At 41.3% G+C, this 26,014-nt stretch overlaps 1 protein-coding gene across 5 annotated transcripts in view; it reads right to left on the reverse strand.

Moving 5' to 3' along the window:
- ATG7 (autophagy related 7) overlaps window positions 1–26,014 on the reverse strand; it is a 423,049-nt gene that overhangs the window by 195,659 nt on the left and 201,376 nt on the right. For all 5 annotated transcript variants that reach the window (XM_077452132.1, XM_077452129.1, XM_077452130.1 and 2 more), the window contains exon 18: window positions 24,626–24,748. In XM_077452132.1, coding sequence (XP_077308258.1) covers window positions 24,626–24,748 — 123 coding nt within the window. The remainder of the gene's footprint in view (window positions 1–24,625; window positions 24,749–26,014) is intronic.

A 26,014-nucleotide genomic window follows, 5' to 3' on the forward strand; every position in this document is an offset into this window, starting at 1 on the left:
TATCCGAATATAGACCCATAATATTGTATACTGTAATACCACAACAATTTTAGAACTAGAATCCTTTGGCTGAAAAAAGGGAAAATTTTAAATTTCGTTTCTCCATGTGGCTATTTCTGCTTCTCAACATAAGTCTTAACAAGGTGAATACACTGCACGTCTTAAGATGGAATTTAAAGAATACATGAGCTTTCTTCATGAATTATGCATTTTACTTTTCCACACACCCTTTGAAAAAAAAGATGCCAAAATGACAGGTATAAAACTTGTGAGCAGGTTGAAATGCTGATTAGTGAGAAAGCTGTTGCTCCAGCCAAGAGGGAAACAGATAACCTGGTTTCCTGCACTTTGTGCAGAGATCTACCTCTCTGCTTGTGCTGATAATAAAAGGGGGGAGGGCTTTGCCCAGACAGTCTGCTGCACGGGAAAGAAGACACAGACAAGACACGTTATGTAATCTCCAGCTGCTTACAGAAAAGCGAGAAGGGGGAGCAGTTCTGCCTGGGAAAGCAAGCCTGCCTGCTGTTACATCCACCATTAAGGGGGATTGCCGTTACCAGCTCTGCCACCATGGACTTTATCAAAGATGGATTCTTGCCTGTGCAGGTACGATGGGGCAGCCACAAGCCTGAGTTAGGTATTAGGGACGTTAGGAAAAGACTGTGAACTTTGCTCTGCTATGCTAAGAATTTTCAATAAAAATGTTGAAACTTTGTCATTTGCCTGGTCTGAAGTTACTGAAGGGGTGTATGCAAGTAACCAGCACAATCTACAGTGTGATTTAGTAAAGCACATTGAGATATGCAGACAGCACTGCAGGAGTAAACTGGTGCGGAGTAAAGCTGGTGGTTACCAAGGGTAATGGAGTATTACCAAGCGGCCTGTCATGAAGCGTGTGCCTCTGACAGGTGGAACAGCCTCTCGCAGCGAGAGAACTGTTATTGGCAGTCTCTCCATGAGCATTCTATCTCCCATAGCAACAAGAGCAGAACAGCCCTGCAGAGGTTTCCTGACTGTGCACAGCTACGCAAGAGCCCTTTCACACTGGGGCAGGTGTCGGCGGTAAAGCTACGCTATTTTTAGCTCCACTTTACCGTAGTTTTAGCGGTGCTATTCGGCCGCTAGCGGGGCAGTTTTAAGAGCCTCAGTGTGAAAGGGGTCTAAGAGAAAGAGGTAAGCTAGAGCACTTATGGGATCCCACACTATGTGCTCTACAGGACCCCATTCCAACAGTAGGTAGTGGTGTACAATAATATGAAGAGTTCAACTGGAGTTCAGTCATCTGTTCAAGTAAAGGTACCTCATGTGTAAGGCAGCGACCCTGTTCAAGGTGCGTAGCCCCTCCTATGTGACCCACACTTGGTGCCCAATGAGAAAGGGAACATGGAGGAGGTACCACCCATTCTACAAATTTACTGAGGATATAGCAGGATTCAAGCAGTATCACCTGCAGTCTCCCAGCGCTGTGTTTTACATCCACTTTTGTTATTCTTTAAAGTGAACATTAAAGACATTAAACTATTACCATATTAACAAGCAAAAAAAAAAATAGCTTTTATAAAAGCATTTACTGACCTCTATAGATATAGGCACTGTAGAGAAGTTAATTTTCAAATTTCACAACATAGACACTCTCAGGTTGCAGTTGGATTCTAAAAGCTTTAGGTTCACACCAGATGCAGAATTAAAACACACTGGACTGCATCAAAAACACATGGCCAGTGTTTAACATGGATTCCAATGGCCCTAGTTCATGCCAGGCCATGCATTCCAGTGCAGTCAACAAAAGTAGAACATGTTGCATTTATTCTGTATGGAACACATCTGGAACATGGCAAAACAAATCAAAATCACACCGGTACACACATCCTCAATTGTCCTCACTTAAAACATATAAACAAAGCACTGGAACGCATCACAAACGTATGAAAAACATGCATGCGGATATGCTTTCACTGACACCTGCCACCAATGCAAGTAGGATGAGGGTGTTAGCTTTCACTGCCATGAACACCAATGCAGGGGAAGTGGGTTAAATTTCACTGCCAGTAACTATCAAAGTGTGTGTGTTTGTATATTTCAGTGTTGAGGTATGAAAATGCGCTACCATTGAGCAGCCTTCAGGTGGTGTCGGGGACCACACTTGTGGCCCTCTATAATTTTCAAGGTGACCGCCGCTGATCTAGGAGATAAAACATGGAGGAGTACTTACCTTATTCCTTGCTCCTGTCAGCTGATGCTCTCCTCTGCTCGTGCCCTGGAATATGGAAGAACCCTCCTCAAATTCATCATGCATTGTACTCAATGATGCCAGAAAGGAGGCATCCATAAAACCAGCAAAAAGCAGTGACTTTGTGGGATCGGTTGCAAGATGGGGGAGGCCAGTGGGAATGAAGAATAAGGTAAGCAGCTGATGTACTAAATGCCTCCAAAAACTGTAGTTTAATTCTTGTGTGATTGGCTTACTGATTCTGATGGGGTTAGAGTAACTTTGGCTGCCTGACAAAACAGCTTGAATGACTAGAGTGCATATGAAATGTGGGGATGAATTTTTTTCCACAGTGCCTGCAGTTAAAGAGGTCAGTGAATGTAATTTCCTGTTTATTAACAATATGAAAATATTTGAATTTCCATAGTCTGACCATGACCACAGGTTCACTTTAAGCAAGAATCATATGACTTAAATTAAAATTGATTTACTTGTATATACTTAACAATAGAAGACTTAAAATGGTTCCTTATGGTTTACCTGCTCTGTACAAGCCCGAATTATGGCCCAGAAAGTCCGTGTTGGGGGTTCCTTTAAAACGATTGTTATTTAAAAAAAAAAAAAGAACAAACCTTTACAAACATGTTATACTTACCTCCTCTGTGCAACGGTTTTGCACAGAGCGGCCCCGATCCCCCTTTTCTAGGGTCCACTGGTGACCCCGATCCCGCGCTCCTGGCTCCTCCCTCACATTGAATGCCCCCATGAAAGGCGCTTTCCATGGGGGCACTCATGTGGGCGCATAGAATGCATTAAGGTGAAAAACCTTGAAACTTCACTTTAAGGTTTGACAATTGCTGTCTAAATCGCATGCAAAAACTGTATGTATACTGACCAAATATGTAGATTAGCATTGATGTATGTATGAATGCAGCTTTAATACAATTCCATACTGTGTTAAAAATATTGAAGCCATTTCCAACAAATCCAGAAGAATTCGTATGGCAAATTGTCTTGCAGCTGCTCAAAAAAACAACTGTGTAAAGTGAAAAAAGTCTGCTTGACAGAAAATAGTGCAATCCCTTGTCAGATTTGTCTCAGGATAAGGTGAAAAAATGCAGTGTATCCATTTTAAAATGAGCATAAGTGATATGTTCAGGTACAATTTGTTCCTGTTGGCTATTTTATTAAAAGAAGATTATTTTGCATCTCAGTGTGTGGCAGTCCTGTTGCTGATACAATCAGTTGCTTTAGTGGAGCGAGCCAAGCCAGCACCTGAGATGTGAATGTAGATTGTGAAGCCCGATGTTGCCTGGAGTAGCATTTGAAATATTTGACAAAGCACCACATTGTAGTCACTATAACATCTTGTATCATGGGTGGACCAAACAGTAGCACTTGGCGTGCTGGAAGCGAGTTAACAAACTATTAATTTTGTTGCATCATGTTAAACTAATTGTGATATTCAAGCAGGGTCCTTCTTATTAAAAGAGGAGTATAGCCAAAGCTTTTTTCCCATACTTCTCTCTTCGATCACAGGTGTGCATTTACTTGCGCTCCTCTGTGACCCAGAAGAATTGAGCTCTGTTATTTCAAAGCCATTTTTTCTAATTTTAGGGACTCGTTAATGACTGGAATGGTACCAATGGATTGGCATAGTGTGTGGTGCCCATATTTAAAAAGAGATCCAAGTCTTTACCAAGTAACTATAGACCTGTTTAACTTCTATAGTCAGGATGATACTGGAGAGTTTAAAATGGAAGTAAACCCTTCCAAACAACTTTGACCTACAGGTAAGCCTAGATTAAGGCTTACCTGTAGGTCCAAGTAATATCTCCTAAACCTATATGGTTTAGGAGATATTTGCCCGAAAATGGGCACCGCTGTCTACGGCGCATGCGCCGTAGACAGCGGCGCGCATGCGCACTAAATGCGGCAAGTCCAAGAATGGATTTGCCAAATTTGTCGACTCCCATGCGCATGCGCGGGAGTGACGTCATCGCGGCCTCGCCGTATGACAGCGGCGGAGCTGCGAGGCGCGACTCCCGTGCGCATGCGCGGGAGTGACGTCATCGCGGCTTCGCCGCTGTCATTGGTCGGAGCTGCGAGACGCCACCAGCAAGATGGACGCGGCAGACTACAGGGATCAGCGGCGACTTCGCTGGCTCCTGTGTCAGGTAAGTGACACATAATGAGCTACTATGCGATGCATAGTAGTCCATTATGCTTTACCTTTGCAGGGAAAAAAAGAGGAAGTAAACCCATCAGGGTTTACTTCCTCTTTAATAAAAGACCACATAGATGAGTCCTTGCTGGGAAAAAATATTTTAAGCAACAGAAATTCATAAAATACAGAAGTGGTCAAACATTTTTATTTTTTTTTATGAGAAGGGAAGCAAAACCTTGGACAGAGGGGTGGTTGTGGACGTGGTATACTTGGATTTCGCAAAAACGTTTGACACAGTTTCCCACACACAGCTAATGTGTAAGGTAAAGTATACAGGCTTGGAAAGATCAGTTTGTAAATGAATAGAAAACTGGCTAAAAAAAAAAACAAATTCAGAGTAGTGGTTAATGATTTTTACTCTGATTGGTCTAAGGTTATCAGTGGTGTACCCCAAGGTTCAGTGTTGGGGCCCTTATTTTTTAAATGATATAGGGTCCGGGATTAAAAATACAACTTCAGTGCTTGCAGATGAAACCAAGCTATGCAGTGGAATAGCGTCCTTACAGGATGTCTCCAACTTACAAGCCAACCTTAGTGCACTGTTTATTTGGGCAACTAGGTGCAAATGAGGTTTAATGTTGGGGGGTACACAACTGGGGGAATCCATAGTGGAGAAGAATCTGGGGCAGATTCTAAGCTTAACCACTTCAATACAGGGCACTTAAACACCTTCCTGCCCAGACCAATTTTGAGCTTTCAGCACTGTCGCACTTTGAATGACAATTGCGCGGTCATGCTACACTGTACCCAAATGACATTTTTATCATTTTTTTCCCACAAATAGAGCTTTCTTTTGGTGGTATTTGATCACCTCTATGGTTTTTATTTTTTGCTAAACAAATAAAAAATACTGAAAATTTTGAAAAATATTTTTTTTTTTGTTTCAGTTTTAAAACTTAGTAAATAATTAAGTTTTCTCCTTCACTGATGGGCATCGATGAGGTGGCATTGATGGACACTGATATGTGGCACTGATGGGCGACATGGATGGGCACTGATAGGTGGCACGGATAAGCGGCACAGGTGGGCATGGACATCTGGAATATGCAGTTTAGTTTTGGACACCAGTTCTTAAAAAGGATGTCAGAGAACTGGAGAAAATGTGGAGAAGGGCAACCAAACTGATCAGAGGCATGGAGGAGCTCAGTTATGAAGAAAGATTAGAGGAACTGAATTTATTTTCTCTTGAGAAGAGGATATTAATGGGGATATGATTAACATGTACAAATACATAAGTGGCCCATATAGTGAACTTTAAGGTCATAACAGAGGACAAGAGTGCACTCTTTACGTCCAGAGGAAAAAAGATTTAATCTCCAAATATGGAAAAGTTTCTTCACAGTAAGAGCTGTAAAAATATAGAATAGACTCTCTCCAGAGGTGGTTCTGGCCAGCTCAGTAGATTGCTTTAAAGGGATTGTAAAGTAAAAATTTTTTTTTTTTTTTTAATAACAAACAGGTTATACTTACTTCCACTGTGCAGCTTGTTTTGCACAGAATGGCCCTGAACCTGCTCTTCTGGGGTCCCTCGGCGGCTGTCTCGGCTTCCTCCCGCAGGTACTTCTCACGTTCATGCGAGCTCCCTCGCATGATGAGAAGCATCTGCGGGCGCGCTCCCGTGATACAGCCGGCGGCTATAGCCACTCGCTGTATCATGCGGCCCCGCCCCCCGCATCAGTGGATGTGATTGACAGCAGCGCGAGCCAATGGCTGCACTGCTTTCCATCCATCCACTCCAGCCAATCAGCAGCCAGGCTAAGTGGTGAAGAAGGACGGCAGGGGCGAGCGCAAGATTTTCGAGGGGTGAGGTAAGTAAAACGGGGGGGGGGGGGGGGGGCTCGGGGCGCAGGCAGTGTCAGATGTTTTTTCACCTTAATGCATAGAATGGAACCTTAAAGAGGAAGTAAACCCTGATGAGTTTACTTCCTCTTTCATTCCCTGCAAAGGCAAAGCATAATGGAGTACTATGCATCGCATCGCATAGTAGTCCATTACGTGTCACTTACCTGACACAGGAGCCAGCGAAGTCACCATTGTCCCCTGTAGTCCGGTGCATCCATCTTCTTGGTGGGTCTCGCAGCTCTGATGGACTAGGGAGCGTGCCCACAAGTTATCCCCCCCGGAGAGTGCTTCTCCTAGGGGGTTATCAGATGTGGGGAGGAGCTGCGAGAGCCACCAGGGGACCCCAGAAGTCGAAGATCGAGGCCGCTGTGCAAAATGAGCTGCACGGTGGAGGTAAGTATGATATGTTTGTTATTTTTAGTTTTTAAAAAACGAGCCTTTACAATCACTTTAACCCAATATATGCTTTTGTATGGCCAGCCTTAGTCTCAGAAGATTTAAACATCTGGGGATGTCACTACTGTGATGGTCGCTGTTCTCCTTGGTTAAAGCTCAGACATGAGGAAGCAAAGCCCTGCCCCTACACCAAGATGGCATTCGCTACAGAGAGGCACAGTGCAGAACAAGTCATGGCAAATTAGTAACGGGGTAAGATCAATGCAGGGAGACCACTATTCCTTTGCTCTCTTCCTGCCTGTTTTTTTGGAACAGCTTCAAACATTTGGTTCCTCTTTAAAGGTCTACTCTAATCAATCAGTCTCCATATTCCATTCCTATGGATCTGCACACTATAAAGTAGTTAGAAAATTATATTGCATTGACCGTCCAAACAAACTGTGTGTGGCCAGTGTAATAATATTAGGGCTGCAACTAACGATTATTTTCATAATCGATTAGTTGGCCGATTATTGTTTCGATTAATCGAATAATCGGTTAATAGCCTTTAAAAAAAAAAAAGTAATTTTGCTGCAATTTGCATTTTTAGATATTTTTTTGGCCAATTTGTTGTTGGGCAGATTAAAAAACACAAATTGCCACAAAAACACATTATTATTTATGCTTTTCTGCAGCTTCTCCATTGAAGTATATTGAACCAAAAAAACAAAATAGCACCGGTTTGCGTTACAAAAAAAAAAAAGTCCTTGTCTTTTCCAAATACGCAGCAGCTGAAAAAATCATGGATGTGAACGTGTCCCATAGGAAACCATGTAAATGAACTGTAGTGTGTTTCTGCAAAAAAGCACCAATAAACACAGAGGTGTGACCCAGGTCTGATATGTTTAGTAACATAATGGGGTTAAACTAAAATTAGTACAAAAAGAGCAAATAATCGCTACTGTAAGGGGTTAATTTTTTACTATGGGACAGTGAAAGTAATATTTACAGTAGCTCTTTTTGTACTATAAAGGGCTAATTTTAGTTTTTTGTTAACCCCATTATGTTAGTGGCCGATTATTTGATTATGAAAATAGTAATCGATTAATTTCATAATCGATTAGTTGTCGATTAATCGATTAGTTGTTTCAGCCCTAAATAATAGTCAGTGTTTCAAGGCCGGTAAATTCAATTACCAATAAATACAGAAAACAACTCAGAGTATAAACCAATAAAAATAAATAAATAATACAATTTTATTATACATATATATTTATTTATTTTTTATGGAAAAATACAAAACGGAAACTAAACAACCATGAAAAGACAGGGTGACTGTGACCTAATTTTTAGTAGATCTTCAAACATCTACCGTACTTCTAAATTTCTATAGCGTGTATATGTCATTTTTTGAATAGACCAGAATATAAGCTTTGAGGATCCAGCACAATGTGCTCACAGGTTCAAACAATGCCCTCTATTCAACACATCATTCTAAATATACTGCAACGTGAGAAGGAGGATGCACATCAGGTGACAAGATGCTGTGGACCAAACTCGTACCCCCTTATTTTGTCTCCGTGGTAATATCCACCAAACTAAAATGGGGGAATCTTCCCAATGTTGATTAAAACAGCAATACAAATAAGTCATATTCTAAACCACCCCCACGCTATCCAAATCTAAAAAAACATTTTCAAAGACTGAGTAAAGCAACAGGCCCTTTCATTTAGCTCTCAAGCAACATATACTTACTTTTCTTTTGTTCCCCTGGCACAAAGGAAGGTACAGTGCCCTAAAAAAATTTTCATATCCCTTGACATTTTCCACATTTTGTAATGGTACAACCAAACAAATAAATGTATTTTATTGAGATTCTGTGATAGGCCAACACAAAGTAGCACATAATTGTGAAGTGGAAGGAAAATTATAAATGTTTTTTTTTTTACAAATAAATATCTGAAAAGTGAGCCGTGCATTAGTATTCAGCCTCCTTTACTCTGATACCCCTAACTAAAATCTAGCCGAACCAATTCCACCTGCGTGTAATTTCAATCTCTGTATAAATATAGCTGTTCTGTGAATCTCTCGGAGGTTTGTTAGAGAACCTTAGTGAACAAACAGCATCATGAAGGCCAAGTAACACTCCAGACAGGTCAGGGATAACGTTGGAGAAATATAAAGCAGGGTAAGTATATAAAAAAATATCTCAAGCTTTGAACATCTCATGGAGCACTGTTCAATTGATCATCTGAAAATGGAAAGAGTATGGCACACAAAGCTGCCAAGACATGGCTGTCCACCTAAACTGACAGCCCGGGCAAGGAGAGCATTAATCAGAGAAGCAGCCAAGAAGCTCATGGTGATGCTGGAGGAGCTGAAGACCGCAACAGCTCAGGTGGAAGAATCTGTCCACAGGACAACTATTAGTTGTGCACTCCACAAATCTGGCCTTTATGGAAGAGTGGCAAGAAGAAAGCCATTGTTGAAAGAAAGCCATAAGAAGTCCAGTTTGCGAGAAGCCATGTGGGGGACACAGCATTGAACTTTTTGGCATAAAAGAAAAAAAAAAAAAAAACACTATGTGTGGTGGAAAACACTGTACATCGCCCTGAACACACCACCATCCCCACCGTAAAACATGGTGGTGGCAGCATCATGTTATGGGGATGCTTTTCTTCGGCAGGGACAGGGAAGCTGGTCAGAGTTGTTGGGAAGATGGGTGGAGCCAAATACAGGGCAACCTTTAGAAGAAAACATGTTGGAGTCTGCAAAAGACAAGACTGGGGTAGATATTAAATAGAGATGTGTATCTATCACAGGGTGGTTTCTGCGGATACACTCAAAAGTAAAAAAACAAAAAAACAAAAAAACAACAAACAACAATTGCCACGTCCTAGTTAAGGCTTAATTTTGAAATTGCAAAAAAAAAAAAAAAACAGGGAAAGGGAGAGGAGAGAGGAACCTTCACACAAAAGACCTCAAGGAAAAGTGTTGGTTCTATTGGACTTTTTAGGCAAGATTAAACAGTAAGGAAAAAGATATATTCAAAAAATATATTTATTAAAAGACTAAAAATTGAAAAAAAGGAGGGAAAATTACAAAAACATATCAAGTACTGTTATTGTGTCCTGTCTATGTTGGTATAATCTAGACAATATCCATATTCGTTTCCATATATATCAAAGAGTGACAATTTGTACATTAATACAGAAAATAAAATAGACAGGATATCAAATACAGAACTAAATCTCAGATATGTTCTGGCACTCTATATGTTTCACGTTTCTGAGCAACGCTTCCTCAGGAGCTTTAGCAATTTTGTTTCTTCATGGGTACACCCCAAGAGAAATGTGTAGGAGGGAGAAGAGAGATAAAAGGAAAGTATTTTTCCAAATATATAAAAAACGGTTTTCACTTCGGCATCACACTTTGGTCAGTATGAGAGCCTGCCATGCACAGCGGTCCCACCTCCTCACCAGGCGAAAAAACGCTATAGGGGCTACGAGGATCCCCCTCTCACCTTGGACTAACTGGGAGATGCTGTCTTCAATCTACTTATTTTAAAGATACTACAGGAAGTGATCCTTTCAATTCCAAAAGAATACGGGGCATCACAACCCCCTCCTGTTTTTGTTTGGCTGACTCACACTACAAAGTACCTGAAGCCTCTATACCAGTGATGGCGAACCTTGGCACTCCAGATGTTTTGGAACGACATTTCCCATGATGCTCATGCACTCTGCAGTGTAGTGGGAAATGTAGTTTCAAAACATCAGGAGTGCCAAGGTTTGCCATCACTACTCTATACCAACCGCAGGCTCTCATATTGACCAAAGTGTGATGCCGAAGTGAAAACCGTTTTTTATATATTTGGAAAAATACTTTCCTTTTATCTCTCTTCTCCCTCCTACACATTTCTCTTGGGGTGTACCCATGAAGAAACAAAATTGCTAAAGCTCCTGAGGAAGCGTTGCTCAGAAACATGAAACATGTAGAGCGCCAGAACATATCTAAGATTTAGTTCTGTATTTGATATCCTATCCTGTCTATTTTATTTTCTGTATTAATGTACAAATTGTCACTCTTTGATATATATGGAAACGAATATGGATATTGTCTAGATTATACCAACATAGACAGGACACAATAACAGTACTTGATATGTTTTTGTAATTTTTCCCTCCTTTTTTTCAATTTTTTGTCTTTTAATAAATAATATATATTTTGAATATATCTTTTTCCTTACTGTTTAATCTTGCCTAAAAAGTCCAATAGAACCAACACTTTTCCTTGAGGTCTTTTGTGTGAAGGTTCCTCTCTCCTCTCCCTTTCCCTGTTTTTTTTTGCAATTTCAAAATTAAGACTGGGGTAGAGGTTCACCTTCCAGCAGGACAATGACCCTAAACATCAGCCAGAGCTACAATGGCTTAGATCAAAGCATATTCATGTGTTAGAATCGCCCAGTCAAAGTTCAGACCTAAATCCAATTGAGAATCTGTGGCAAAACTTGAAAATTGCTGTTCACAGATGTTTTCCATCCAATCTGACAGAGCTTGACCTATTTTGCAAAGAATGGGCAAAAATGTCACTCTTTAGATGTGCAAAGCTGGTAGCGACATACCCATAAAGACTTGCAGCTGTAATTGCAGTAAAAGGGGGTTCTACAAAGTATTGACTCAAGTGGGCTGAATGCAAATGCACGCCACACTTTTCATATATTTGTAAAAAATGTTGAAAACCATTTATCATTTTCCTTCCACTTCACAATTTATGTGCCACTTTGTGTTGGTCTATCACATAAAATTCATTTATGTTTTTGGTTGTAACATGACAAAATGTGGAAAATTTGCAAGGGGTATGAATACTTTTTCAAGGCACTGTAGGTACAGTGGGTATAAAAAATAAAATAAAAAAAAATCACCCCTCTTTAAAATAATTAAATGTTGTTGCTTTGCAGCCTGAAATGAAGACAGCCACAGTTTTTGTTTCATCCAGCTGTATTTACTAGTGCAGCTTATAACGTCCAAATTAAATATATAACAGCAAAATGTCAGAAAAAAAGATAAAAAAAATAAAAAAAATCAGAAACAGAATCACCGAGTTGGAAAAGGGATCACCCCCTTATGTCAGTATTTTGTTGAACCACGTTTTGCTTTAATTACAGCCTTTAGTCTGATCTCTACTAACTTTGTATATCTTATGCCTAGGGGGGTCCTCCTAAATTTTGATACCCTTAAGAGGGATTTCGGGTTGCCGAATAAGATGTTTTTTCGATACCTGCAGCTGCGCCATGCGGCGCGGGCCCAATTCTCTGCCCCAATCTCGGTCTGTTCGCACCAGATTGAAAAGTTTCTCATCTCCAAGTATGCTGATCGTGTCCTCTCCTCCTTGTACCTCAGGCTCTCCACTTCGGAACCCGTAGCAGAGTCTGCGCTTTTTCGCAAGTGGAGGTCTGATCTTCCATCACTGAGTGAGGAGGACTGGCAGGAAGGCATCCAGAATTATATCCCCCGGATGATCTCTGCGCGCGATAGATTCATTCAACTGAAGTTTCTTCATAGGGCCTACTACACTCCACAGAGACTTTCGAGAATATACCCACTAAGCTCCGATAGATGTCCGAAATGTGATGTGGAGGTTGGGACATTTATGCATGTAGTGTGGGAATGTTCAGCTATTCAGACCTTCTGGAGGGAGGTGGTGGGGGTTCTGAATTCGGTGGGGGGCCTCTCAGTGGGGATGGACCCTGTGGTCCTGCTGTTGGGGGTGTGTGACGGAGTGGTGGTGGGTACGCATAGACAACTGTTTGTATTTTATGCGGCATTTTATGCCAGGAAGACCATTCTCCTTAACTGGAAGAAGGTGGACCCCCCTGGGATTTCTCAATGGAAAGGGTTGATTGACTCCGCTCTTCCACTATATAAGTTGACTTACATGAGTCGGAAGTGCCCGTCTAAATTCGACAAGATTTGGGGATCTTGGGTGGGAGTGTAGGTGGGTCAACCGTGGGATGGGTGGTTGTAGGATCTGGGATGTTCTCTTGTATTTACTTGATCACTACTGAATGCTACGAGTGAAATGCAGTATTGATGTGGTTTGTCTATTCCTATGAGCTGTATCTGGAGGCTTGGCCTTTGATTTCTTCCCCCCCCCCCCTTCCTCTTCTCCTTCTTTTTCCCTTTTACCATATTTCCTCTCCTCTACCTTTTGACCCTCATCAGCTGATCTGTAAGTTTGATTAACCGACTGTATACTGAACACTGTGTTATGTTGTGTTGTACGATGCACTGTTGTATTGTACCAATGTTTGTTTATTTCATTTAATGGTGATAAATAAAAACTTACCTGTTAAAAAAAAAAAAAAAACTTTGTATATCTAGTCTTCGCAATATTTGCCCACACTTCTTCGCAGAACTGCTCAAGTTTAGTTAAATTTAATGGTGACCGTTTGTGGACTGCAGTCTTCAAGTCAATCCACAATGTGGTTGAAGTCTAGGCTCTGACTAAGCCTTGTAAGGACTTTCTTATTTTTCTCCTTTAACCACTGTGTGGAAATTTTTGCTCTGTGCTTTGGTCCATTGACATGTTGAAAGTTAAACCTTCTTCCCATCAAAATCTTTCTGACAGAGGGCAGCATATTTTCATCACAAATTTGATTGTATTTTGCCCCAGCCATTTTTCTACAATCCAGACAAATACTCCAGTCCCTGCTGCAGAGAAACACCCCCATAACAGGATATTACCACCTCCTTGCTTTACTGTAGGAATGGTGTTTTTTGGATAGTGAGCCTTATTGAATTTCCGTCAGCAATATCGTTGAGGCTTTGTAATTAAATTTTAGTCTCATCTAACTAGAACACATTTTTCCATGTGGCTTCAGAATCTTCAAGGTGCATGGTCAGAAAATAATAAAATAGAATTTTTTGGCCTCAACACCAAACGATATGTCTGAAGGAAATCCAATACAGCTCATCATCCAAAAAACACAAATAGAAGAAAAACTGATGGCACAAAATACCATCAAATTCTTGAGGAAAATCTGCTGCCCTCTGCCAGAAAGTTGTCAATGGGAAGGTTTACCTTCCAACAAGACAATGACCCAAAGCACAAAGCAAAAATGACCACAGTGGTTGAAGGAGGAAAAGTTGAATGTTCTTGCACAGCCCACACTTAAACCACATTGAAAATCTGTAGAATGACTTGAAGACTGCAGTCCACAAACGGTCACCATTGAATTTAACGGAACTCGAGCAAGAAAATTGGGCAAATATTGTAAAGTCTAGATGTGCAAAGTTTGTAGAGACATATCCCAACAGACTAAAGGCTGTAATTAAAGCAAAATGTGGTCCAAAAAATACTGACATAAGGGGGGGGGGGGGGGGGTGTTGCTCCTTTTTCCAACTCAGTGATTCTATTTTTGATTTTTTTTTCTAATATATTGGTGTTATAGGTTTCACTTGGATGCTATATATTGCACTAGTAAATATAGCTGGATAAAACGAAAAAACTGTCTTAATTTAAGGCTACAAAGCATGAAAATTCATTTTTATTTTTTATTTTTTAAATAGGGCGATTCTTTTCTATACCATCTGTATATGCTTGCATGGGGAATTAAAACAAATTTTCTGCTCTGTCCTGAATAGGCAAAGCACTGTCCAACAAAGTGGGGGTTGTCATTTTTGTGGACTAAATCAGTATGTAAATAAGCCAGTAATAACTAGTCTGTGATGTCAATGCATCCTAGGGAATGATATACACATATATGTGGTACCACCCACAGCAACTAATCAGACAAGCAATGGTTTTGTACGCAAGAAAATGTGGTTATCCATAAAAAAAAAAAATATGGAGGAGAGGATGTTGGGCTATGCTGCCTACACAAGGAAGTTGCAAATGACTAATTTAGGGAGTATTTATCCCTGTGGTCTAGGCTAGTAAAATGTGTCTCTACAGACTTGGCAACAGCTTCACTACTGAAGTTTATTTGACTAGAGTGCAAATTATACTGTGTCCTGAGTAGCTTCTCAATAAGCTCCTGACAATGTGTCTCCGCAATGATGAACAGCTTATAGACTCCTGTCATCGGATACAGCAGAGAGCAGTATGAAATGCTTGTGTAGTGCAGCAATCAAGAACTGTGGAGTCAGGTGGAAGCTATGTTAAGCTATGAGGTAAGCGCAGTCTTCAAATAGCTCCCAGAGTAACTTGAATCACCTCTCTATTATTAGTCGACTTAGGCCAGCGAGATTTACAGCATGAGGAATTGGATCTAGCACAACACTTTCCACAAGATATATATGCATAAACAAGAATAGTCGTGGTTTAACAATACGCAGCTTAGAGCAGGCTACCCAATTGTGTTCACATAGAAACAAGAACAAAGCAGAAATAGTTGCACAGAATACAACGAACAGAAATCTGTTTTTGAGATTGCATTTTGGACAGTTTCAGAAAAATCATAAGTGGAATCTATAGCTATAGACAACATTTCTACTTTCTTCAGTGCAATTTTTTTTTTTATTATTTTGTTAAAAAGTGCGTCTAAACTTTTCGGCCTAAGAACATTTTCAACAGGCACAGAAAACGCGTTACTCTTGCCAGAAATGTAGTGTCCTTGTCACATCCTGTGAGATTAAAAGAAAGTACAAAGGGGTGCTAGGAGCATGATGGCAAACTAAGACACTTGTTCCCCATTGAGTTTGCTTTACTTCTGATTGGCAGCCCATGACAGTTTGTGGATTGATAGTTGCTATTTAGTTCAATATCGGCTTTTGAATCCACCCACTGCTGCGCGGTCTCAATCAAATGTTAAGTGGACCTGGTGGGGAAATAGTCTCTCAGTTCCCATTCTGGCTTGGCCAACCAGGCTATGCTCACCCAGTGACCGATCATTTCAGAAATATGGGCATTGCCATATTTGGGTAAAGACATAACCTGTGTCCCAGGCCCTTTTGTTTACATTTAGCTTTTGGCCTTACTTTCAAGCTTCCTGGAGTTGGGCTTTAAAGTGTCAGTAGTTAGAATTACCTGAATTTGCTGCATGTGTCAGTAATGTTACAGAAACAAATGCTTGCCTGAACAAGGCACAAGTAGTTCTTATGAAAACTACTTTCAGAAAATTGTATTTATATTGTTTAAACTACTACTTCCATCAACACACCATGAATTGGAGATCAACAAGGGCAGACATGTTTGCAGTTTCATCCAGTATAACAACTATGGTCGCCACCCAAGATGTAGTAGAAATAAAAGTGTAGGGGGCGTGGCCTGATGGCAGACTGAGCAGCACACTAACTCCTGAGCTCCTCGGATTCCTCTTCACATCCTGCAGTCCATCCTACTCTGTTTTTTTGTTTGGGTTATACCGCCAGCTTACTTGGGATCCTGTGCTTTTTCTGTGCCTTTTCTGAGCCTGCAGAATGGTGAAAATCGGCCCACACAAGCTGCCTGCAACGGCCGGAATGCTGGACAAGTTCCTTGCCCAAAATGGCGCTGATGACCCCGCTCCTCCCTCTACAGCAGCCTTGTTTCCCCTGCTGAATACACAGGAGGATTTCTTTCAATCCACAGCTCCTGGAGTACCTGGCTCCCACAGGACTCTGCATTCATGGTGGAACACAATCCTGATGCTGCAGAACCAGGTGAGCCTGCAATCTCCCCTGCTGAACCCATTCTAGCACAAATTATGTCAGCTATCCAGGATTGCCAACCCATGCTGACTGCACATATAGAGAATATACATATTGACTTCACACTTTTAAAGCAGGATGTTCAAAACCTGCATGATCGCACTAGGGCTGCAGAAGATCGCATAGGTAATGTTGAAGACACGCTTACCCCTCTTACTACTACTGTGCAGCAGGCCTCCAGTGAGTTGGTGGCACTCCATACAAAAGTGGATGACGTTGAAAACAGATCTTGTCGCAACAACTTGCGCGTTGTGGGTTTTCCTTAAAAATCTGAGGGGGACCAATCTGGAGAATTCTTACCTGGCTGAAAGGGACTCTGGGCCAAGATGTTATCCCTGCCTCCTTTGCCATTGAACGGGCACACCGCACTCCTCCTCTCCCTTCTCTTGCGAGTGATTCACTATGACCCCTAATAGCTCGTATTCCCATCGTGGGCTTGCTGGACAGGTACGTTTCCTTATTAAAAGTGTTTGTAGCTACTGACTTTAAAAAAATAAATAAATCACGTCTGGAACACCCCTTTAAGAAATACAGACCCCATATAATCTGCCTACAGGAGACAAATTAAGTGGCCCCTAAACACCTTGCAATTAAAAAGGCTTGGATAGTACACTCCTTTCATGCCTACCACACACCTCCCTGTATAGTTCCCCAGAAGCCAAAGTAAAAGTGAAGGGGCTACTATCAGACTCACTCCCTATCCGCAACGGGATGCAACAGCGGTGCCCTTTGTCCCCCCCTCATTTTCGCTTTAACCCTTGAGCCACTGGTTAACAAGATCCGCCTCAACAGTGCCATTAAAGGTTTTACGGTGGGGCCGATGGAGCATAAGTTATCGGCATATGAAGATGACGTTCTGTTCTATGTCTCAGACCCCCTGATTCCTCTCCCTAATATTATGTCCGAACCCAAGGACTTAAACCTGCTGTCCAATTTTAAAATAAATTATAATAAGTCAGAGATCCTGTCCCTGAATGTGCCTTCGGGTTTGCGTACACAGCTGCAAGCCTCTTTTTCTTTTATCTGGTGCCAAAATTTGCTAAAATATTTGGAAGTTTACTTACCTGCACACTGCTCCCAGTTATACACCTGTAATCATACCCCATTGCTTTCTACTATTAGAACGTTTAGAGCGGGCCTAAAGAGTTGGGACCTCACTGCCTTCTCCTAGATGGGTTAAGTCAGTGTTCCAAAAATGAACATGTTGCCCCATATTCTTTTCTACTTGCAAATGGTGTCTGTTTCATTGCCCAGACCTTTCTTTTCAACCCTGAACAGCCTGTTTCTGCAATATATTTGGAATGGGAAAGCCCTTGTTTGGCTCTCTGCACAATACAATGTCTTAAAAACAAGGGGGTATGGGTGTCCCGTCATTCACAAGTATTATGAAGCGATAGCGCTACAACACAGCTTGGATAGGTACAATAATTAGGCCTCTAAATTTTGGGTCCCACTTGACAAATTCCTAGCAGGCCGCACTTATCACATGCCCCATGGATCCTCCAGGACTGCAGGGGACTCTCCGCACTTGCCTCTTCCATGGCCACCTACGTCCTGGCAATTTGAGATGCCTTGAATGGGAAGGGACAGCTCAACCTTTGATTTCCCCTCTGGCTCCCTTTGGGGGGCTTCTCCTGGTTCACTCCGGGGGAACATCCCTACTTTTTCAGGGCTTGGTCGGCCGAAGGAGAGATGAGATGTGGCAGATTTATGCAAGACCAGGGTTTATTGCCGCTGGCCACATTGAGAATACAGTATGTATCTTTTCCCATGGATGAATGGCACTATAGACAGCTCCAACATTTTGTTCATAGCCTACCCCACGATATCCATTCCCCCACCATGGCATCCCTCTTTGAATGGCCTTGTATGTCTACCTCTGCTATTCCACACACTATATCTGTACGAGTTACAAGAGTCATTGGAGAGCGGAGGGAAGCCTGTATACAAAAGGGAGTGGGAGAGAGACCTACAGCATGTCTTTACTGAAACTCAGTTTGACCACTTTAACCGCCTCACACATACGAGCTTGGTGGACTCGAAAATGGCGGAAAATAGTTTTTAGGTACATACTCGGTGGTATAGAGCTCCCTCTAAGCTTGCCAGGATATACCCATCTGTATCTGACGCTTGCTGGAGGGAATGCGGCCTCAGGGGTTGGGAGTGCCCTAAGATAAGGCCCCTCTGGTTAGATATAGGAGTCCAGATTAAGGCCATTCTGGACCTTGAGCTACCTGATTCCCCATTGGAATCCTTGATACATGTTCCTACCATTGCTCTCAACCAGTATCTCAAGTCGGTACTGCCTCACTTACTCAACATGGGCAGAAGGTTAATTCCGATATACTGGAAGCGACCACAAATCCCTACGCATCATGAATGGATTAACTTGGTCATTAACATCATGGCTGCGGAGGAATAGATGGAGAACTGTAAAGACCGTTATGATAAGTTTTATAAAAGTCATACTGGACTCTCAAGGGTCCTGCATGCGGCAGCCCATCCTGTTGATAGGGCTGGAATTGTGGGGGGTCCCGATCCTTAAACGAAACAAACCAGCATGGAATGACGCCTTCATATGTTTTGTTTATTTTGTTAGGTTTGTTATTTTTCATTTTTTTGTTATTTTTTGTTTGCTTACAGTTTCTTATCCACATTTGGGGGTCTGAGTCATCATTAGCATTAACAATTCCTCTTGGCAAAAAGTCTCCAGTTCCTGTAAATTCTTGGGCTGTCTTGCATGAACTGCACGTTTGAGATCTACCCAGAGTGGCTTAATGATATTGAAGTCAGGAGACTGAGATAGCCACGCCAGAACCTTCATTTTATTCTGCTGTAGCCAATGACAGGTTGACTTGGCCTTGTGTTTTGGATCATTGGCATGTTGGAATGTCCAAGTATGTCCCATACGTCCCATGCGCAGCTTCCTAGCTGATGAATGCAAATGTTCCTCCAGTATTTTTTGATAACATACTGCATTCATCTTGCCAACAATTTTGACCAAATTTCCTGTGCCTTTGTAGCTCACACATTCCCAAAAAATCAGCGAACCACCTCCACCTTCATCATAGGCCTTGTTGACTCCTCTCCAAATGTAGCGTTTATGGTTGTAGCCAAAAAGCAAAATTTTGGTCTAATCACTCCAAATGACTTTGTGCCAGAAGGTTTGAGACTTGTCTCTGTGTCGTTTTGGCATATTATAAGCGGGCATTTGCGTAGTAATGGCTTTCTTCTTGCGACTCGACCATGTAGCCTATCTTTATCCAAGTGCCTGTTTATTGTGCATTTTGAAATAGCCATACCACATTTTAAGATAGTCCTGTATTTCACCTGAAGTCATTTGTGGGTTTTTCTTTGCATCCTGAATAATTTTCCTGGCAGTTGTGGATGAAATTTTAGTTGGTCTACCTGACCGTGGTTTGGTTTAATTTTCCACTTCTTGATTAGAGTTTGAACACTGCCGCTGGGGATTCTCAATTCTCAAATTATCTTTATATATGCCTTTCCTGTTTTATACGGTTCAACTACCTTTTCCCGCAGATCCTGTGACAGTTCTTTTCCTTTCCCCATGACTCAGAATACAAAAACATCAGTGCAGCATCGGATTAAAGATGCAAGGGTCTGTCAGGAGTCCAGAAATGCATTGAACTTTTATACACACTAATTACAAGCAAACAAATCACAGGTGAGGGCTGTTACCTTTAATAGCCATTCAAACCCCTTTGTGCCAACTTGTGTGCATGTTATCAGGCCAAAATCACCAGGGTATGTAAACTTTTGATCAGGGTCATTTGGGTAGTTTCTGTTGCCATTATGATTTAAAAACAGTAAAACACAGTTGATTGATAATAAAAGGCTTCAGCCAAAAACTAACCATGAGTGAAAGAAATGTTTTTGTGTTATCATTCATATTCTCTGAAAAATGGCCAAGAAATCATAAATTCTCCCAGCATATGTAAATTAATGAGCACAACTGTATGTTAAAAAACACACTTCTGTAATATGTATGGTGGTGCCATAAAAATCTGCTTCACCTCCAAAAATTTCTTGTCTTGTCTATAATGATCATAAAGTATAATTTTCTTCTCATCAGTCCAAATGATAGTAAGGGGAACCCCCACTCAAAAATTAAAAAAACATTAGCGTGGGGATCCCCCTCAAAATCCATAACAGACCCTTATCCGAGCACGCAACCTGGCAGGCCGCTGGAAAAAAGAGGGGGGGGGGGCAAGAGATTGCCCCTCCTGAACCGTACCAGGCCACTTGCCTTCAAAATGGGTGAAATGGTAAAGCGGTACAAATATACCCCTACCATTTCACAAAAAAAAGTGTCAAAATGGTGCAAAAGACAAGACACAGCTTGGGACAAGTCCTTTATTAAAAAATAAAAATGTCCCACGAAGTCCATTCATCTTCTCTCGCTCCACCAATGGACCCAAAAAACAAAAAACACGAGCGACCAGCCTCCATGGGAGGCATCCGCCATATGACGCGCCGTTGAAATGGCTAACATTTAAAAAAAAACTGCTGGGCTATGTCAACGTACAACTATAACATTGGTGCTTCCTGGGTTAGTTCACTGTTCACTGTGTAGCAGTGGTGATCATTATGCACTGTGAACAAGGTTTAGGCAAAAAACACAGGAAGACAAATTGCTGAACTAGAAAGATGAACTGCTTAATCAGAGGCTACATGCATCACGTCTGGTTGTGCAGTGTGGCTAATGTGTATATCACAAGACTGACTGTAAAGAATTAAAAGTCCTTTGGCAGAAAATTCAGCAACCATGTATTTATTTTGACTATTTTTATATTTTTTGCCTGAAGGTTTGAATGAAATTGGCTAATTAAGTATACTTAAAGTTAATAGAAAGCACATTGTTGAGCCATATTTCCCAGTTTATGAATCCTCAACGATATGTTGCCTTGGTCCTTCCTTTTTCAGCTACTGCTCCTTTGCTAGACACTATCACACAACTCTAATGTGTGGCTGGGAAATTGAGACAGATCAAAAAGATGGGTTTCACTAGGTTGCAATATATCTTTTTATAAGCATTCTACACTCAGTAGTCAACGTCCATATTTTAAAGATGCAGTATTCTTTATTGGATAAAAACAGATTTAATTTCCTGCCAATCAGATTTTCTGGGGAACTCCTCCCTTTGTTTAATTTTCATCTGCCATTAGTGAGCAGGTAATTTGAACCAATGGGTATTTAAAGTGATTGTAGGGTTTTGTTTTTTTTGTTTAAAATTACATATGCTTACCTCCACTGTGCAGCTCGTTTTGCACAGAATGGCCCCTGAACCTGCTCTTCTGGGGTCCTCCAGCAGCTCTCACGGCTCATCCCCACATCAGTTAACCCCCTCTGAGAAGTGTTTCTCTGAGGGGGTTACCTCGCTGGCATTCTGCCGAGTTCAGCATTCGGCATCCATAGCTGCTGAATGTATGACTCAGTCCCCCCCAGCGCCTGCGTCATTGCATTTGATTCACAGCAGGGGGAGCCAATGGCTGCGCTGCTATCAATCTAGCCAATCAGGACACGAGACATCAGCTAGAGCTGTTGTGCTCGTCCCCGGCACGAGAAAAAGAGGGTTCAGGTAAGTAAAACGGGGGCACTGGGGGGCTGCTACACTGCAATAGGTTTTTCACCTTAAAGCGGAGGTCCACCCTAAAGTGGATCTTCCGCTCATTGGAACCCTCCCCCCCTCCGCCGCCACAATTGGCACCTTTCAGGGGGAGGGGGGTGCAGGTACCTGTACAGTACAGGTATCTGCACCCACTTCCGGGATAGCTCTCTGCGGAAAGGGGCGTAGATTCTGCAGAATCTACGCCCCTTTCCGAAAGTCCCCCGCTGCCTGCTGGGAAACGCACAGATCCCAGAGGCAGCGGGTCCATCCTTATTGCGCAGCTCGACTCGCGCATGTGCAGTAGGGAACCGGGAAATGAAGCCGAAAGGCTCCACTTCCTGATTCCCATACCCAAGATGGCGGCGGCAGCACCCGAGAGACGATCGAGAGATCAGCTTCGGGTGCCGACATCGCGGGCGCGCTGGGCGGGTAAGTGTCCTTATTTTAAAAGTCAGCAGCTGCAGTATTTGTAGCTGCTGGCTTTTAAAAAAAAAAAAACGGCGGAACTCCCGGCGGACTCCCGCTTTAATGCATAGAATGCATTAAGGAGAAAAACCACAAAGGTTTACAACCCCTTTAATTATAACCCCTAAATATACTTGGACTATTGGACAGAAATGGACCATATAACCAGAGACACATCCAAGGCTGTATACAAGAATATAAACAAGTAATTGGTATGTAATTGAACTATGGGACAAAAGTTGTATAGCTAGTGAGCCAAAATAATTGCAGTTAATGTTGCCGTTAACATTGGGGTTGATTTATTAAAACTGGAGATAGCAAAACCAGGTAAAGCTGTGCATGGTAGCCGGCTTCTAACTTCAGCTTTTTCAATTAAGCTTTGTTAATAAAACCTGAAAGCTAATAAGATTCTATATAGAGTTGCACCAGATGTTGCACTCTACAGTTTTAGGAAATAAACATCTGAGTGTCAAAAAATTCCTTGTGTTCAGGATCTGAATTCAACTGATCTGTTCTCACCAGGCAATACTCTACAAAACCACACCACAAATCTCAGGGTGTATGACACCTGAGAAGAACATACTAGCTGTTAGGACTGTCTGGCACCGAAACTCCACCATGTTGTCCACCACCAAGTAGGTTGTCCACCACAGATCAAAATGATGAAGTTTGCTTCTGACTGGCTAGCGCAGCTTCACTGGCAAATCACTGACTGACACAACACAGAATACATTTCAGAATAGGCTAGTTTTATGCCTGGTTTCATGTATTAAATGTATTTCCAAATAACTGAAATTGCTGTAATATTTAGGTATTTTTAAGAACTTGAACTCCAAATCATTAATCTTGTACGATCACTAAAGCACAATAAATACATTTTTGTGGTTAATTATAGCTATCTTAACATAAAAAAAACAAGCTTAACCACTTTACAGCAATCCTCAAAAAAAAACAAAAAAACAAAAAAAAAAAAAAAAGGAGGTCATTTGGTCTTAAGTACCTTATTCAACATTTAAAACAAGCATGTTAATGGCTTATACCACAAAGAACCCTAATAGCATATATAGGTCAAAGGGTCAGCGATGCTTACAGTGATATAAACCCTAATTTTTAAAGCATTTTTAGCAGCTGATTTTTTTTCACTTACTGTGTACTTTATATTTTATTCCTTGCCTATGTTCCTGTTTAAGCTGCTGCTGTGACTACTTCCCCAGGTTTCCTATTTGAATGTGGCTTTTTTCTCTTGCTGCATCCTTTGTATGCAGGGACTAGAGCTGTGTTTCAATACACTATGTGCATCAAAAGAAACACACAGCCTTGTAGCCTAGGATGCGAAGGTCTACTTTTCCGTCCTCCTCCAAGCTAACAGACTGGAGATTGCACTGTCAACTATTATCTTTTTTGTAAAGACCAGAAGTTCAGGAAAGCAGCACTGAGAAAACAGGAGCCAGCAGTACTGAAAGTTGTAAATTGCATGTGCTGGGGTACAAATTTTAATGAATACAGAGGGGGAATGTTATTACTTTGTGTTCAATGTGGTAAGCTAAAAAACCCATAGCAATATTTCATATAAGTTCAGCTTAAAACTAACCAACTCGAAATCTACTCGCAGCCACATTCTAAGACTATCAAGCCCTGTAAAGAAGAAACCGCTAAACATAGCTTTTCTGAAGCCGCTCCAGTCTGGTACCATCTCACAGTGAGCTGTCAGAGGCAGCTTCTACGTGTAGGTGGGTGCAGAAGAGGCAGCAGACAATGAAAGCCCCATAGTAAGTGTATGGGTGACGTCATTTCAACTTCGTTATCGGCTCTCTCCTGTACACAGAATCCACTGCTTTACAGGGTTAGATAGGTTAGAATGTGTCTGAAAGTAGATTTATAGATAATTTGTTTTAGGCTGAACTTCCACTTTTTCTCTATGTTTAAAAAAAACACAGCACATCGAGGAAATAGCTGACACACGGATTATAAATTTATATACATGGTAAATGTTTGCTACAGATCAATAGCCACCCTTATTCAAGGTAACGTGAACATCCAATTATTTATCCTGAGCATGCTTGCTGGTATGCGACAAGTAACATTACTGCAGAAAATTCCCAGCAATTCAATTGTATTGCAGAGTATAGAACCAACATAATGAATATCATGAGACCCATTATATAGGAAAGTAAATAAATTCTGACCTCTGCAGCCTGTGTTTCTTGATGCAGCAAAGTAAGACCCGTTAAATCTTCAAGGAAGGAATGTGAAGAGTTAAAAACCTTAGCCAAGAAGTGGAATCCTTCTTTTTCATATTGATCAATCACCTAAAAAAAAAAAATACCATTATTCATGCATATCCAAATTGCTAACGTGCAGGTGAAGTTCACAATCACCAAATCAATCAATTTCACATTCAATAGATTCCTTTTGCTAAACTCCTTGCTAGGCCAGTCTGTTCACTTCTTTCAGTTCCTATATCTGTACTGTCCTAGTAGAGAAGGCCTGGAGAGAAACTGAATGGCCTTTTATTTTGTAAAGAGCTCAGTGGATTAAAATATTATCCAACTATAAAACCAACTTTTAAATGTTTTGTCTCATTTAGCCAAGTCAAAGTAAAAAACAACCCATTGTGTTTTTCTATTTCAATAATTTTTATTGGTATTTTGATAAATGTAGAGTAAATGAACATTGTGCAGAGCAGCAAACAATCCTCACATGCTCTCAGGGGATCTTCAGGAGATGATCTTGGTAAACTGGTTAGGTCTTCAATAAGGTCACGGTGGAACATATGGGCATCAACAGAAATAAACAAGGAAAATACGTTTTGGGTTATAAACATAGCACAACATTACGAAGACATTCCTAACCCTGAGAGGTAGCTGTCAGGATTATTGCCCTGTATATCATAATAAGAATCAATAAGGGCAGAAGGATCCTGAGGTTGATCATGGTGTTTTTCTATAAGAGGAGTTCTTCAGTTGCAAAAATGCACATAACTGCATGTTTACAGGCACTCCTATTCAAGTCAAATTCAAGGACCTTGTGAAATGAATATCTCAAATACAATAAACAGAAACACAATATATGGAAGTGCAAATAAGAAGATAGGGGACGGAAGAGGATCAAAAGCCCATAATGTGGCATCAATGGGAAAAGTTTTGGGTTTCGATAAAAATGAAACAATTTGAGTGAAAGGGAACAAGACACCCTGTAGAGATGAGAGAGATCCTTTTTTTTAGTGCATGTATGGTTGGAAATCAAGACAGTGATGAATGGATATGCATGAATATTTGAACATTTGTACAGAGTGTATGCATGAAAAATAAGACAGGGATGAATGGTGTGGATGAATGTAGTATGAACATTGTTAAGAAATATATGTCAGATGGTTTAGCATAGAATAGGTTATTAGAAATGATCATGATATTTTAACCACTTGTCGCCCCGCTGTCCGAATACAAAATCACGGCGACAAGTGGTTTGAATATCCTGACTGGACATCATATAAAGTCGGCCAGGATGCTCTGTTATTGTGCGCCCAGGGGGTGTGTACCACCTTGATCGGGGATATCGCTTGGTCCTTGGACACA

The sequence above is a fragment of the Lithobates pipiens genome, unplaced genomic scaffold (genome assembly GCF_037356315.1).
Source record: "Lithobates pipiens isolate NorthernLeopardFrog02 unplaced genomic scaffold, aLitPip1_a1.2 Scaffold_23, whole genome shotgun sequence".
In the NCBI taxonomy this organism is placed as follows: Eukaryota; Metazoa; Chordata; class Amphibia; order Anura; family Ranidae; genus Lithobates; species Lithobates pipiens.